Raw genomic sequence first — 16,488 nt, 5'->3', positions numbered from 1 at the left:
CAGTGTTCGGTCAAATCAGAAATAATGTTTCTGAAGTTGAAAATTGCAGACAAAGGAAATGATGGTCTAAATTTAAATTAAATTCGCTCATTTGGTAGTTGTAAAGTAAAACAACCTGCAGCTGTTGAGACAAAGAACCCCTCACTACGAAATGATTCCCTACAGCCTGTACTGTTCATGAATTGGTGTGAAGCTTTGGCAGTGAGTTATTGTTGACAGAAGGTACGGTAATCATGCCTGGAGTAACATCTAGAATGAAGCGTAAAACGTAATCCTGTGAAACCTTTTGGCACCTCCAGAACCGTACTTGTCACGACCCTTCTGTGATGCACAGTAAAGTTGTTAGTTGTAATTATTGTGATACATATGTTACCTTTTGTACATCAATATTTTCACAACTACCCGTCTATATAAGAACGAGAAACTTCGCTCAGTTGGACCATCATCTTCTATCCGACAAGGTAAGAACACTTCATTATTTAAACATCTTTTTTCCGGGTAAAACATTATTTATGTTTGACTTTATCTTTGCCCTGTCAGCTTGATACTCTAAGACTGAAGGCAGTCTTGAAATGACCACGTACCATTTCAGAGAAGTACCGTCAACGTAAGTACAACTGTTGAATAGAAGTCCCGTCAGCGTACCTACAACGGCTGAAGTCCCGTCAACGTATATACAAATGTTGAATAACACGAATGGGTTAAAATTGTTTTGATGCAATTATGCCGTCATGAATTGCTGTACAATATAATTACTTCTGTCTGCCAGTACCTAATACGATATGAGCGATAATGACGCATATGCTGTTAAAACAACTTCGATTGTTCGCAAACTTGAGAAATAATCAGAAAAACATATGGTCATTATGACCATGCCAACTAAATAAAGAACGATAGTTTCTTGAACACTTGTGAAGAGTGTTTACTATACAAGTATGTGTATGTTATTATGGCCGCTTTAATTTAAATCCTTTATACCATGATTAAATATTGGCAGTTGGCCACTTGTAGAAGCAGGGGTGGTTTATAATATCCGCTTATCTGCGAAATCTGGTAGGAGCTTCTCTGACCTTATATGAAACTTATTTCGAAACTGATCATTAAATGCTGGACGTTTACTCACAATAATCGCATTCGAATAAAGAACGATAATTTTTTGCACACCAGTGAAGAGTGATTACTATACCAATGATAGATAGATAGATAGATAGATAGATAGATAGTTAGGTAGATAGATAGATAGATATTCATTATTTCCTCCAGTTGAATAAGATAATTTACAATGTGCAGTTATGGTACATTTTACGTTAAATGATTAAGATGGATCACTGTTTTAGTCAGGAATGTTCATATACATACAAGTGTTTTAACAAGTGTCGCCATTTCCTTATGAAACGGCTTACAATAAGTATTACGTTTGCCCGTACATCCCTTTCTAGTTCCATAATTCATTCTATTGGACATCCACCGAGTAGAAATGCAAGAATAACATCGTCATCCTGATTCCAGATCTTAACAAAAGTATCTACATCCAGAATATCACATATGGAGTTAAAGAGTTCATTTCGGTCATTCATATTAATCGTACATGACATAAACACGTGCTTTACAATACCATTGGTGACAGTTTTACAATAACATTCTCTTGAAACGATTTCAGCTGATCCATAGAATAAAAGTCTTGCAAAATCAGTGAACTGGTAATTTTTCTCTGTGCCTAGCATCCAGAGATAATGTTCCTTACTGGATCTTATATTGATATATCTTGGCAGACTTAGTCTTGGGTTAAGATGGACATAAAACAGATTGTATCTATGAGATTTAACGGCATCATTTACGGCCCTGGACCAGCGTTCCTTATTAATAAATTAATTATTATTGACAGAGTTTGCTAGTATATCGTTTTGGCTATACTTATGTAGAAGTTGTAGCATATTTATATCGGGGATTTTCTAACACATACGTTGCATGTAGAGGTATCCGAACACATGAACTGACCAAGGCGAACTAGAAACATTACTTTAAAAATATAGTTATACTTTGCATTACACAACTTTCCTAACTCGCAGAGTGCTCTTTTATCTATGTAGTACTGTAGTGGCATAATCCCAATGGCATCCAATACAACAATACTGGGAGTGCGCTTGTGTAGTCCCTGAACCTTGTCACAAAATTGTCGTTGTACAACTTCGAGCATTTCATACTCTGTAAGAGAAAGTTTGTCCCAAACGTTGCATCCATACAGGCCTCATGCTACGATTAGCCTCTCCCAAATACCTGCTGCAGATATAGGATTAAAACCACCAAAATACAACCATTTTTATGGTTAGTGTTCATGAGCACACTTTTCACCTGCAGAGTTGGTATGTTCAAGTGATGATTTGCCTGTGCTTATATATACACCTATATATTTAATAGATTTTTTTGGTGTGTGGAACATGCACATAATCAATTTAAACATTATTGGTTTTAACGTTATCGTTTGACCATACAAAGTGTACAACCGCACTCTTGCATTTTCACTGCCGCATATGAGCATACAATTTTCAGCGATATTGAAAGGATTTTGCAGGCCTTGGTAGAGGAACTCATCAAAGTAGTGTCGTCAACAAGACGTATTCCAGGGTAGTTACCCCACGACAGGGTTAAGCCAGAGTCTGAATTCCTACGTTCATATAGGAGGTCATTAATGAATGATGTGAATAGCCAGGCGGACATTACTCTCATTCACGGGGAATGCATCCGATTTAAATCCCTCAAAGCATACAAATGAATTCATGGGGTAATGGGAGAGTCTTCATATTCTCCATAGTTTATTCGTAATTCCAGTATCATACAGTTTAACAAATAACCCATCAAGTCATACCCGATCAAATGCCTTTTCGTTATCTAAGAATGCACAATATACAGGCATCATCCTTTCATTGTAATATGCAATATTTTCTTTTAACGTAAGTACGGACGTTTCAGCACCGTAGTGACGCCTAAATCCAAAGTGAAGATGATGGTTGAATTCTATCTTAGAATGTGTGTTATTGTGGCCGCTTCAATCAAAATCCTTAATACCACGATTAAACATTGACAGTTGGCTACTTTTGTATAAACAGGGCCCAGCTTTTAATATCCGTTTGTCACCGAAATCTGGCATGGGGAGAAGCACCTGACCTTATTTCGGTCAGTAAGTGGTGGGCGTTAACCCACAATGATCGCATTCGAATATTGTGATTATGTGATTATCTCTTCGTAACATTTATCTCATACCACTCAAATTTGGTATGTACTAGTTACAGCCAACAGTGCCATGTGTGACTTTGGCCTTGCGCAGGTCATGTAAAGTGAGTTGGTAGTTATTTGAATCTGGACGGTATCGGTAAGGGCTTTCATTTGAACCACTATAAACTACTTGTGAATGATTACAAGTAAGACTAGGACTAATTAGACTAAGGTTACGCTTATAATATTTACCTTTTCACGCACACGCACACACACACGCACACAAACACACACACATATGTACATCCATACATGCATGTTATGAATGAACAAAATGAGTGATTAAAGAAAGAATAAACACATTTTATGTACTCTTTTAACCATTACATGTGAAAGACTTGTAGTTAGTCTTAAGCGGAACGCCAATTTTCTTTTAAAAAAAGACGCGTGGTTAATTAATACCTAGAGATAAAAAGTGGCCTCTTTACCTCTCGCCCCGCCAACAAAACCACAGACGGGTTAGGTAACTCTGTCACCAGAACCCTGCAGTGGCGTCATGTGCGGAATTATTTTCTGTTAGTTCAAGCTCGTCAATTTACTGATTTCGCGACGTCATCAAAGATATTCCGAATCGTTGTGTTGCCGCCCTATGCTCCCACGTGATGGTGTCACAATGCACAGATTTCCACGGGACCACTCAGTTCGTGTTAAATATGTTGTTTGTGAGCGCGAAGCGAGCGTTGTAGAAGCCTGTACGTATTAAATCAGGTGGTTGGACACCTACCTCTCTTCCAAGATAGAATATGCTATTCTGATTTGTTTCCATCGAGTTTAAAAAAATCAAAACCGCTTACTAGTAAATGATTCATAACCAAAGGTATTTTGCATGACACATCTTGTAACATAAAGATGTCTTCATCCGAAGCGATCGAGGTTTTCGTCGAAGTGACAGTAATATTGTAAGCAGGATTAAATTAACACACACCTCGTTTCCAACAGTGAAACTGTTATGTTATAAACAATGTCATGCGCAATCATATTGTCTATCAATCAAATACATATTTTATTACCAGTAGAAAGTGGTTTAGATATTGTTACTCGGTGTAAACAATGCCTAAATAGCATTTATTCTCAGACTGGCGAATGTTCGCAACAGGGTGTCGCTATTTTAAAAATCATGGCGTCACTGTCTAAAGTCAGCTTGATCAATTAGATTTTGGTTTATTTTCATCAAGTTAATAGATAAAACTAGTTTCCTGCTCCTTTGTATGTTTTTAAATCATGATCAAAAGAATTTTGGACCCGTGAAGGTCCCGGGGTAGAATAGGCCTTCAGCAACCCATGCTTGCCATAAAAGGCGACTCAGCTTGTCGTAAGAGGCGATTAACGGGATCGGGTGGTCAGGCTCGCTGACTTGGCTGGCACATGTCATCGGTTCACAATTGCGCCGATCGATGCTCATGATGCTGATCACTGGACTGTCTGGTCCAGACTCGATTATTTAAAGACCGCCGCCATATAGCTGGAAGATACTCGCTCAAAGAATTTTGCATGACACCGCTTGTAACAGAACGATTTATATCTATCATAACAACAAGCGAATCGTCTATGAAAACATGCTGTATCTCGGAAAATATGCAAAGCAGGTGACAAAATGAAATGGCAGTAGATTGTGAAAATATAAAGCTTTTATTTTTTAAAACAATTGGTACGATTGCAGGTTTAGACAAACCTGCAAACAAGATAATCCACACATGAATTGTAGATGAATACTACAGCAACCCACATTGGTATACCTCATATTGCGTTATGGAGGCGCGCCCCTCTGATTGGTTGAAATTTCGTTCGCGGGAGTGAATTGTGCCAATATTTATGATTTATGTATTTTTACCCACCGGAGTATATCTGATCTATCAAATCAGATATCACCCCTTAGCCATTATCTATGGACGGTCCATAAATGCCCTCAAGCAAGTCTGATTCAGATAGGCACCCGTGGAGAGCAACCTCCTCGTAGTGGGTGCTGGGTAACGCCAAGAGCTCGTCAACACCCCCCTTGTGGACCCGGGAGGATATTTGGTCCACCAACCCGTTTGTCGTGGGTTGCGGCCCTGTGTCGGTGGAGGAAGGGATCCTGGTGGTTGAGGGCCTGCAACTGCGTTCCTGTTGCCTAACACACCACTTTGGTCCTGACTTCATCTAGACGGGTGATAGAATTGGCCCGATTCTATCAATCGGCTATTCACGACAAGCCCTGCGCATGGTGAATATACTTCCAGAATAAATTATCAATGGGCCTTGGTTTTTGGATCTACAGTCCTATGCCAGAAGGCGGTGGCTCATGGGCCAATCTCGTGATATTAGACCTCTGAAATCTGTGCTTCTTGGGAATGACGTCATGGTCCGAACCAGCCTGGCATTTATTCTTTTAGTTTTTAATAGAATTTCACGTGTTTATCTCTGGAGTATAACACTTCTGTATCCCTGGTGTCGGCATCTCGGAGATCCGGTGCTATTTGACACCGTCCTTGTTGACACTCCATGGTGGGTGGGGAGCAGAGATGCTGAATCATTTACTTTCGCCATGGCATTATCACATGCTGGTTCAACTCGTTCTGACAAGAAAAGGCGTTTTGAGGATTTGGATCCCTCAGCAGGACAAAATTCTGACTGTGATCCCTGGCCACGATTTCTAGACATTGAGGCTACTGATTTCCTTCCTATCAAATTAAATCCGTTTGCCATTTCAAAGACTATTTCTGGCATTTGCGGTGAAGTAAACAACGTGACCCGTCTCCGCAGTGGTTCACTTCTTGTGGAGTGCGCACGGAGACAGCAATCTCTCAATTTGCTATCAACTAAAACATCCGCTAATATCGAGGTTGCTGTGTCTGTGCACAGAACACTAAACTCTTGTCGAGGCATTGTTCGTGACAGGGCTCGTTGCTTGTCTGACATGTGCGAAGAAGAAATTGCTACAGAGTTGAAGGATCAGATGGTAACATCAGTGAGACGTTTCACGATAAGGAAAGATGGTTCAGTTATTAGTACAAATACACATCTAATGACATTTGCTCGTTCATCACTTCCGGAGTCGATAAAGGCAGGCTATTTCAACATCGGGTGGAGGTGTATCTCCCCACTCCACTTCGATGTTACAAATGTCAAAACATTTGGGCATGCCTCCAACTCTTGTCGCAACTCTGCAACATGTCTTCGTTGTGGTGACAATCATGAGGGCACTGACCGTCAGGAGGATTTCAGATGTTGCAACTGTGATGGTAAACATGCTGCATCGTCTAAGTCTTGTCCAGTCTGGCAAATTATGACGATAAAGTGTCAAAACAATATTTGGTACTTGGAGGCAAAGAAATTGTTAAAATTCAGGCGACACCTCAACTGCCTAAAAGATACTCCGCTGCATTATCTCGATCTGTGATCACTTCTATCGTTTTTTGCCAGACTGACTTGACATGGGTCAAGTCAGAAAAACCTGTTTTGTCATCAACATCTCCATCCCCAAAACTTACTGCCCCAGTTACTCTGTCGACGTCTGGATCTCAGACAGACATCCTGAGTGAGCCATCACAAACGACTTCTTCACAACATACCATTTCACAGTCATCCAGCGATCTGTCCAAAAAGAAGAAAGGCAAACAATTAAAAAGAAACGTACCATCAAGGTCTAGTTACTCCTCCCATTCACGAGAACGTTCACCCATTGAGGCACCATGACTCAATTGGCCAATATAATTCAGTGGAATTGTAGAAGATTGAAGAATAACTTCAGTGAGATCCACTTGTTGATACAGGACCGTCAGCATTATGTCTTCAAGAGACATATATGAAAAATACAGATAAATTCAATCTACGATATTATAGTGATTATTATTCTTTTTCTCTTCAGGAGATAAAGCAACTGGAGGGGCTTCTATTCTAGTACGACACGGTGTAATTCATAGCCCTGTCCATCTTAATACCAACCTTCAAACTGCAGTTTTTCGACTGACCCTGCATATTGCATTGACGCTGTGCAGCTTATATATACCTCCATCCTCTGATATCTGTTTCTCGGATCTACAGAATTTGTATGACCAGATACCAAAGCCACGTATCATCATGGGCGATCACAATGGACACAATCCGCTTTGGGGAAGTATTCATTCTAGCAATAGAGGTACAATCCTAGAGGAATTTACATCAGATAATAATCTCTGCATTTTCAATGATGATTCAGACACCTATTTACATCCAGCTACGGGAACATATTCTTCCCTGGATTTATCACTCTCCGAATTCGAATGGATGGTCCATGATGACCAGTGTGGGAGTGATCATGTCCCCACCATTCTCAAATCAATCAGCCCTGCTGATGATCCACCTGTAACTTCGCCAGGGTTGATTGGTCATTATATAAGACTCTGTGTACTGATCGACGACGTTTTAGCGAACAGCGGAGATCCTATATAGTTGTTTTCAGATATACTGAACACCATTGCTGACAAAACTATACCAAAGTCCTCTGCAATTCCACATGTTCGTAAACCATGGTTTAATAATGAATGTAAACAGGCCAGAAAATGTAGGAAGAATGCCGAAAAATATTTCCGCAAACATCCTACTGTCCATAATTTAGACAAAGTTAAAATATTAAATGCCAGGGCTCGACGCGCCTTTAAACAGAACAAGCGTTAGTCTTGGAGGAACTATATTTCCAAAATAAACCTATGTCCAAAGTGTGGAACGTGGTCCAAAGAAGTAAGGGCAAAGGCTCTAAATCTACTGTTCATCATCTCAAGGATGGTAATAATCTTTTAACTGATAAAACTGACATTGCAAATAAACTTGGCGAAACTCTAGCCAAACACTCATCTTCATCACATTATGTTCCAGAGTTTCAAAAGTATCAGAAACAACAGGAAAAGAAAAAAAAATCAATTTTACCTTAGACAATGGTGAAGATTATAATGAATTATTTTCACTCCATGAGCTAAATACCGCCCTTGAAAGACTCATGATACAGCAACAAGAGCTGATGATATCCACTATCAGCTCTTGAAGCATTTGCCCGAGTCGTGTTTGGAAACACTGCTAAATTTATTTGATACCATATGGACTTCGGGGAATTTCCTAAATTCTTGGCGTAATGCCATTGTAGTTTCCATTCCAAAACCTGGCCGGGATCATTCTGATCCGTCTAATTACAGACCAGTCTCTTTAACGAGTTGTGTCTGTAAAATCATGGAACGAATGGTTAACAATAGATTAACATGGTATCTTGAAACCAATAACCTTATATCAAATATTCAATGCGGTTTCAGGAAAAATCGTAGTACCATTGATCATTTGGTACGTTTAGAAAAATGCTATAGTCAATAAACAGCATGCTGTATCTATTTTCTTCGATCTTGAGAAAGCTCATGATACCACCTGGAAGCATGGCATTTTGAAGGATCTACATGATTTAGGTTTGAGAGGTCGTTTGCCTCTTTTTATATCACAGTTTTTTACAAGACCGGCAATTTCAAGTCCGAGTGGGTACAACCCTGTCTGACCATTATAATCAGGATCATGGTGTTCCACAAGGCAGTATCTTGTCCGTAACACTTTTTAGTATAAAGATAAATGGTTTATCAAAAGTTTTAAACGATTCAATTGATGGATCGTTATTTGAGGATGATTTTAATATTTCTTGTCGAGGTAAAAATATGCAAACTATTGAACGGCAACTGCAGTTGTGTTTAAATAAAATAAATAAATGATGTCTTGAAAACTGCTTCAAATTTTCTAAATCCAAAACTAATTGCATACATTTCTGCCGTAAATATAATCCCCATAAAGACCCAGAACTGTTTTTAAATGGTACTCCCATCAAAGTTGTGAAGGAGGCCAAGTTCTTAGGTCTGATTTTCGACTCACATTTAACTTTTCTTCCGCATATCAAATCCCTGAAAACTAAATGCCCGAAGGCACTTGATTTATTGAAAGGCGTGTCCAATTCAAAGTGGGGAGGTGATCAAGCTGCCCTCCTGCACCTGTATAGATCACTTGTCTGTTCGAAGCTTGATCACGGCTCAATTGTATATGGTGCAGCCTGCAAAAGCAACTTGAAACTATTAGATTCTGTCCATCATCAAGGTCTAAGACTTTGTCTTGGCTCCTTTTGAACTTCACATGTTGACAGTCTGTGTGTCGAGGTCGATGAATCATCTCTTGAGCAGCGACGTATAAAATTAGCTTTACAATATATAACGAAACTATATTCCAATCAGTCAAACCTTGCATATAACTGTGTCTCCAATTCTCTCTATGAGGATTTATGCAATAAGTACTAACTATAATGCATTTAAATCCTTATGTACAGACAGATCCAAGGACGGTGGTACTGTAGCATGTGCTACTGTCATAGGATCCAGAAAAATATCTTCCAGATTGCATGATAACAGTTCTATTTTTACAGCGGAGGCAAACGCCATATTAAGAGCCTTAAAATATGTTCAAAGACACCCTAAACATAAGAAATATATGATCTATTCAGACTCTCTTTCTTGCCTTCATGCGATTAAACATTTATCATGTAAACATCCACTTTTAATCGAAATTATTGAACTGTATTATGATCTTGCTACTGGCCAGTGCGACATCGTCTTTTGTTGGTTACCCAACCACGTAGGCATTTCTGGTAATGCGACTGCCGATCTTGCTGCCATTGCAGCACACAACAAATCAGTGACACCACTTCTCATTCCATACTCTGATTGCAAAGCCAGCATTAGAGCTTACATCCGTGATCTGATGCAAAAGAAGTGGGACACTCAAGTACGTATTAATAAACTACATGCTATAAAACCCTATATTGGTTACACCTACTTGGGTTGTCAGTCCAGGTTTGAAGAGGTTATCATGCGACGGTGCCGCATTGGCCACACTAGATACACGCATGAATACATACTAAAAGGTGAAGATCCTCCGTTCTGTATCCCTTGTGGTGAAAGAATCACAGTCAAGCATATTTGCTTGACTGTATTGGGTATTCCATCACAAGGGACAACTATTTCAAATCACGAACAATGAAGGATCTTTTTAACAATACCAGTTCTCATTTAATTATTGCATTTTGAAAAGAATTAGATCTGTTAGTTGATTTGTAAATAGATAAATATTTTATAATTGGAAATTTAAAGTAGTAACTCATTTTGTTAGTGGCTGTACCGTCAAAGGGGGTTAAATTACTATAAAATTATTGTCCCCCTGAGAGGGTACGTAAGTCCCAAACATTTGATGTAAATTTAAGTCCTCCAGGTTTTTAATCGTAGCATTTTTGTCATTTTAATGTATGGATAATTCTCTGCATAAAAGTCAATGGCCGAGCTGATGGTGTAAATCCAGTTAGGGTCCATGCAGGTAGGAAAAGTAACGTAAGTCCCCATGGTCCCTGCTATGGCGATCTACCTTCGGTTGTTGGCAATCTATAGCCCATTTTTATACTGTATTGTCCTCTTAGCTTAATTTTTTAGAACTAATTACTAGTTTTACATTCCTATCTGTGATATTCTAGTTATATTTTACTGTCCTTCGTTGACAGGTTTTTACATGCCATTGACTAATATGTATTTTTGTGGTTGATCGTTCTCGTCACGATATGGCTGAAATAGTGCCCATGTGACGATAAATTCTAACTCACTCACTCACTCTGATTCAGATAGACATTTGTACATATATCATATATCATAAATACTGTATTTATCGTGCTCTTGTGCCACGGGGCACTCGTCTTAGGTTATTCTGAGTAACAGATATATAGTGAAGGTACTTACAATGGAAAGCATAGTTCCTGAATTCCAAAACACGTTTTCATTTTCTTTTTACAATTTCAAATGCCAATCAAACAATTCCAGATGCTTTTTAATCTCGTGTTGGTGTATTCTTAATTCGAGTTCATATGGTGTATTTTGTTCTGAGAAACCAAGATATACTTTAAATTAAATACAACAATGAAAAGTAGCGAGAGGAAAAGGTAGCCCGTGAATTTCAAAACATGTTTTATTTTCTATTTACAATATCAGATGCGTTTTCTGCTACTGGTTGTTATTGTGGCTCTGACTGCGACGAACGTGTCAGGCGGGTGGTGGAGACGAGTAACGAGGTGGATAGGCGAACAATGGAGAAAACACAAGGGAGCAATCATAGGAACTGCAGGTACAATCAATGGGAAGGATGTATAAGAAAAACACGACGTTTGATTTTGCTTTTCTTTTGCATTCCACTTCTAAATGGCCCTGAAATATTTGGATGCATGTACGCATGTATGCATGCATGCATGCATGTGTGTGTGCATGTATGTCTCTGTGTGTGTGAGAGAGAGAGAGTGAGAGGGATAGAGAGACAGAGAGAGACAGAGAGAGTCTGTGTGTGTTGTACGGTGTGTGCGTTGTACTGCAACTACGGAGTTCGTGCTTGCATCCGCCATCGTAAAAATGCCATAGATGAGGTGTCAAATGTTCTGCCAGATTTGCACCTACTATTGCAATAATACTGTAGGTAATTTTAATTGCTGTACTGATATTTAAGATTTGTTTTATTAACATAATATTTTATATAATTTTTATTACTATTGTTCGCACTACCACCATGTATGGAGGAGTAATAAAGCGAGGACGCTTGCGTCAGATTGTGTTGAACGATATGACATATCGTACAGGGGGAATGCATGATCCTGTACAGGGTGGTAGAACAAACTGAATTTTTGTTCGAAGATGCCAAATAAATCTAAGGCACAAAACAGGAAATCGTTAGTGTCGGTGGCCTAAATTAACAATTCTCGTTCAGGACTAGGCATGCGACACTGTGGGAGAGCGTTAGACTAGTAACACTCCCAAAAGTCTTCGTTGGTAAGCTCAGCATCCTTTCAAACACCTCACGGAGCATTCCATGCAATATTTGGTACGTACGTTCGTTTTACTGTGATAGTGATATCAGGAGATACCAGCACACAATGAATTTTTTTTGTTTTATCATTTTGAATCATAGTTCAAAGGTTGACTTAACACACCCATATGTAACACAGTGAAAGGGCTGTTGGGTGGACGTAGTATTGCGGACGTTGATCAGAACGACGATGGTGTCCTGACTAGATCCGAACTGCAGCAGCACATGGATGAACGTGATGTGGATGACTTGATGGAGATGCTAGATGAAAACGGTAAATAACTTAAAGTTTACAAATGTTTATAAGTATCATGCTAATGTTTTCAATTACAAAACGCCTTGACCCACCAAATCCTCTCTTTGACTAGACTTATCAAGTGTTCATGAAACAAACTTTTTATGCATGAAGAAGTAACAACAACAGGGCAAAGTCATTAATATCCTCCGCTATGGCAAAATATCCGTCATGAAAATGACTACAACTTATCATTATGCCAGTTGTGTTGGTGTGTATGTAGAAAAGTGCAAGGAGAGAAAAGAGAAAAGCAAGTTCTGCTTCCGAAAGGAGCACAACCACCAACTTCAGTCTAAATCAAACTTTTTGCCACGGAAACACCAAAATATTTTAATCGGAATTCAAAAATTACCAAAAGGCACCAGTACGCCACCAGATCTATCTATGTGTCAAGTTTGGTGAACGGTTTTAGAGTTCCGCTCCGAAAGAGAGCACTACCACCAATTTCAGTCGAAGTCAAAAGTGATGCCATGAAAACGCCAAAAATATTTTATTCAGAATTTCAAAACTACCAAGTTGCACCAGTACACCAGCAGAGCTATTTATGTGCCAATTTTGGTGAAGAAATAGTGAACGGTTTTAAAGTTCTGCTGCGGAAAAGATAAACGTGCACGGACGGACGCAAGGATGGACAGACGGAGCGCATTTTAATACACCCCAGGGGATAGAGAGGCTTTAGATAGCCAGGACCTTCAAGTAGCCCACCATGCTGTGGACAACGGTGTGGTGACCAAATAGTCAAAATACGTGTTATTTTCATTCCAAAAAGCAGGAAAAAGATAAATGTGTCGAGAACTATTATATTATATATGCAATGAGAGTCAAAGGTTTGTTTAATGAATTACTATCTCATGTGTTACATTTTCTGATAGTTTACATGACCATATTTCACAATTGTGCAGATGAAGGACACATTCCACGAGACGTACTGGAAAGGTACGCAAAGGAAGCATTCACAAACAGCGAGTGAGACTGTCCAAGGTATGTGCAGCGTGTAATGTATCTATGGCTCAGGAAAGAGGGGTAGGGTAGTCGAGTATTCAACACGGCACACCAGAAACTCGGGCTGTATTCCCCACATAAATACAATTACACATTTGTGGTGTTCCCCAAAATGATATTGCGGGAATACTGCTTGAAACGGCGTAAAATCGTACTCACTAACTCTACCTGGAAGTAACCGTAGTATTGTCTGTATAAAGACGTCTTCCGTGATGGAATCTTGACACCAACTTTTGTTTAACAATTTGCTTTTCTTTCGTAGGTACCGGAGCAAATGGACGTGAATAAAATGTAATCAGCACTTCCATTCTAAATAAAGTGAAGCCACTTGCACAGACATATCATTAGTCTCGTTTATAGTTTGAATGATGACGTACAAATGTGTGCATTTATTTGCCGCGTTTGAGTCCGTAAATCATCAAACCATTACATGTTAATGGAAATTGTGTGAATGATGGCTGATGGAGGCTTTAAATGAGCACCTGGTGTCTGATTTTCAGGGGTCTGTGTACCGTATTCCCTCTATTAAGCGCCGGAATTTAGGAAACAAGTTAAGATATAATTAATTAAATCCAGTAAGAGTCCTAAGCGCCTGCCGGTCACTTATGAGAGGAAATACGGTACATACATTTACCTGTGCGAGGTTAAATGGTATCAAAACCCGCAAAGTAATTTGCTTCGAAATCTTTCGTTTCTTTAATATTTTGAAATAGTACATGGTCATTGGTCACGCAAAAGTAAATAACTTTGTGAAAGTATGTCCTAAATGTTGGTAGTGTTCAATTACGAGTAAAATTTAGTTTTCGTGTCAGCAGATATGATATATTCTAAATTGAAAGTGCAACTTTCAACCACCAGTCACATGTTATAAGCTCGAGGCATCAGCGGGATATTTCTGATGTCCTTCAAATAAACACTGTCGGCAATAAACGATAAAAGCCTTTTTCAAATATTATTATCTGATTGACTGTGAAACAGGAATATCAGATATACTGCAACATTACAGGCACAAAATGAACAAGTTTATGAGCATTTTTCACCAAGGAACGCACGAAAGCAATCAAGGAAACGATTAATTTGTTCACCACCGACGACCAGTCAAAATTGCTGGGAACCAGCAGTGTTTCCTCCAGAGCGTTTTGGAAGGGCGCTGCGCCCTGCCCTTTTCTTCTGGCGCCCTGCCCTTTTGTACTACGCCTTGCCTGGTACTTACTAGTTGTGACGGAGCAGAGGAACAGACTGAAAGTCAGCAACTGTAACAAGCATCTTATGATCAGCCTAAACACTGACAGCCACAATGACACCGACTTGGAAGCTGTTGTGAAAAGCTTCCTGAGAAAAAAGCAAAGAGGACTGTAGGTTAAAAATACATGAGGCTCAATCAGATAATTGTTTTGGGTTTTATTGTGGTTTTTTCAAACTAGGGTGCCCTTTTCTGTAGAAACTTCACCCTGCCCTTTTTGTGGTCTGGAGGAAACACTAACCAGGTATAGCAGAAATCTTTGCTGATGTTACTGGCATACTGAACTGCAAAAGAAACGCAAGTTTTGAAAAAATGAAATCTAATAAAAGTAAGCGTTCAGTCTTCTATTTAAACATTTGACAAAAGCCGTTTCTTTTGCTGTTCATTATAGTTCAGGTATTATATATGTAAGCTTCCATCACAGTAGGAGGATTCGAACATGTAGTGGGCAGTCTACAATTATGTGTGAGGTTCTAGACCACTGAGCCACATGCAAGATATACATGTATTTGGAATAATTTTACCTGTTTATCTCTGATCGCTTTTGTTTCTGCGCTTCAAGAGGGCCTTCTGCTCGTTTCGCGTTTTAAGAGGACACCCAAGAACCCTTTCAGGAGCCTTCCCCGTTCATCCTGTGGTCCTCCCGCATTCACCGTAGACCATATAATTTGGAGTAGCGATTCCGACACATAAACGCTTGTTGCAGGCTATACGATGGACACTCTCTAAGTAATCGTCCGATCCATATAATAAAATGGGTGGTACCTGGGCATCACATAGTTTGAAAAATATATCTGGCTTTAATATTCCACTTTCATGGAAGATAGATAAAATTGAAATCACTGCTTTCTTTGCACGTAGGAGCAGGTCATAGACACAAGTGTTTAAATTCATCCTACGTGAAAAGATTATTCCTAGATATTTATATTGATTGACAATAGCAACAGGCCTTCCCTGAAAATGAAAAAGAAAACATTTATCTTTGACGTTATAGCGCCACCCCTTTTAAATATGAAATATGAGTTTTGTTTAAATTTACGAATAGTTTACTGTTTTCAGAATAACTTTCAAGAATGTTTAGCTGATATTGCAAACTACAAATTGTTTCAGATACCAAGATGATATCGTCCGCAAAGAGAAGCATAAACAGTTCTATCATATCTGGAAACATCTGTACATCATGTTTGCTTTTTGCGTAACACCGTAATAGAATTCGTTAAAGAAAAATGGGAACAAAATCGGACTTGTTGCATCCTTGCCGTAGTCCCAATGGGCAGTCAAAATAATCTGTTACATCAGAGCCACGTCGTACACAAGATTTTACATTTGAATACATGTGCTTTTAACATAGTATACATGTCCCCATCTAATCCAAAGCAATACCATTATTTTGTCTCTACTGAATCGAAAGCTTTCTTAAAATCGATAAAAGTTACCTACAGATTTATGAATCAGTGCATACAAAGTGAAAATGTTATCAGTTGTGGAGTATTTCTTACGAAAATTAGCTTGATTCTCAGGAATCTTATCCCTCGGGTCCATTTAGAGAGTCGATTTTCAAGCGACTTTTGAATTTCATTGAGGGCATTTAGTGTCCACTTTCTTTTCAGAACTTAGACTGACAATGCATGGAGGTACTGCGCTTGTTTGGTTTATTACATTTGAGTTCGTGTTTAACGTTTCTGGAACATATCTTATACCTATTTCACTCTATACAATGTGTTCGTCTATCAGTGCGTTGACATCGAAACTTTCTTAAAGATCTGCGTGCATTTCTCTGAAATTCAATATGTTTAAAGGAACAGAG

At 39.0% G+C, this 16,488-nt stretch overlaps 1 protein-coding gene across 1 annotated transcript; it reads left to right on the top strand.

Moving 5' to 3' along the window:
- Positions 1-421: 421 nt before the first annotated feature.
- Positions 422-13,775, top strand: LOC137286121 (uncharacterized). The gene is made up of 5 exons (XM_067817782.1): positions 422-461; positions 11,280-11,412; positions 12,281-12,415; positions 13,339-13,417; positions 13,701-13,775. Exons 2-4 carry the CDS (start codon positions 11,280-11,282, stop codon positions 13,404-13,406), a joined length of 336 nt encoding a protein of 111 aa, XP_067673883.1. The 5' UTR covers positions 422-461; the 3' UTR covers positions 13,407-13,417; positions 13,701-13,775.
- The last annotated feature ends 2,713 nt before the right edge of the window (positions 13,776-16,488 follow it).

Source organism: Haliotis asinina, chromosome 6, assembly GCF_037392515.1.
Source record: "Haliotis asinina isolate JCU_RB_2024 chromosome 6, JCU_Hal_asi_v2, whole genome shotgun sequence".
Taxonomy (NCBI): domain Eukaryota; kingdom Metazoa; phylum Mollusca; class Gastropoda; order Lepetellida; family Haliotidae; genus Haliotis; species Haliotis asinina.
This window is presented reverse-complemented; position numbering and strand designations above follow the sequence as displayed.

Bases quoted from the DNA above. Each gene is read 5' to 3' on its own strand.
- LOC137286121 (XM_067817782.1), top strand. From the start codon at position 11,280: ATGCGTTTTCTGCTACTGGTTGTTATTGTGGCTCTGACTGCGACGAAC. The intron at 11,413-12,280 runs GTACAATCAATG...TATGTAACACAG, and splicing joins AGCAATCATAGGAACTGCAG to TGAAAGGGCTGTTGGGTGGA. The intron at 12,416-13,338 runs GTAAATAACTTA...ACAATTGTGCAG, and splicing joins GGAGATGCTAGATGAAAACG to ATGAAGGACACATTCCACGA.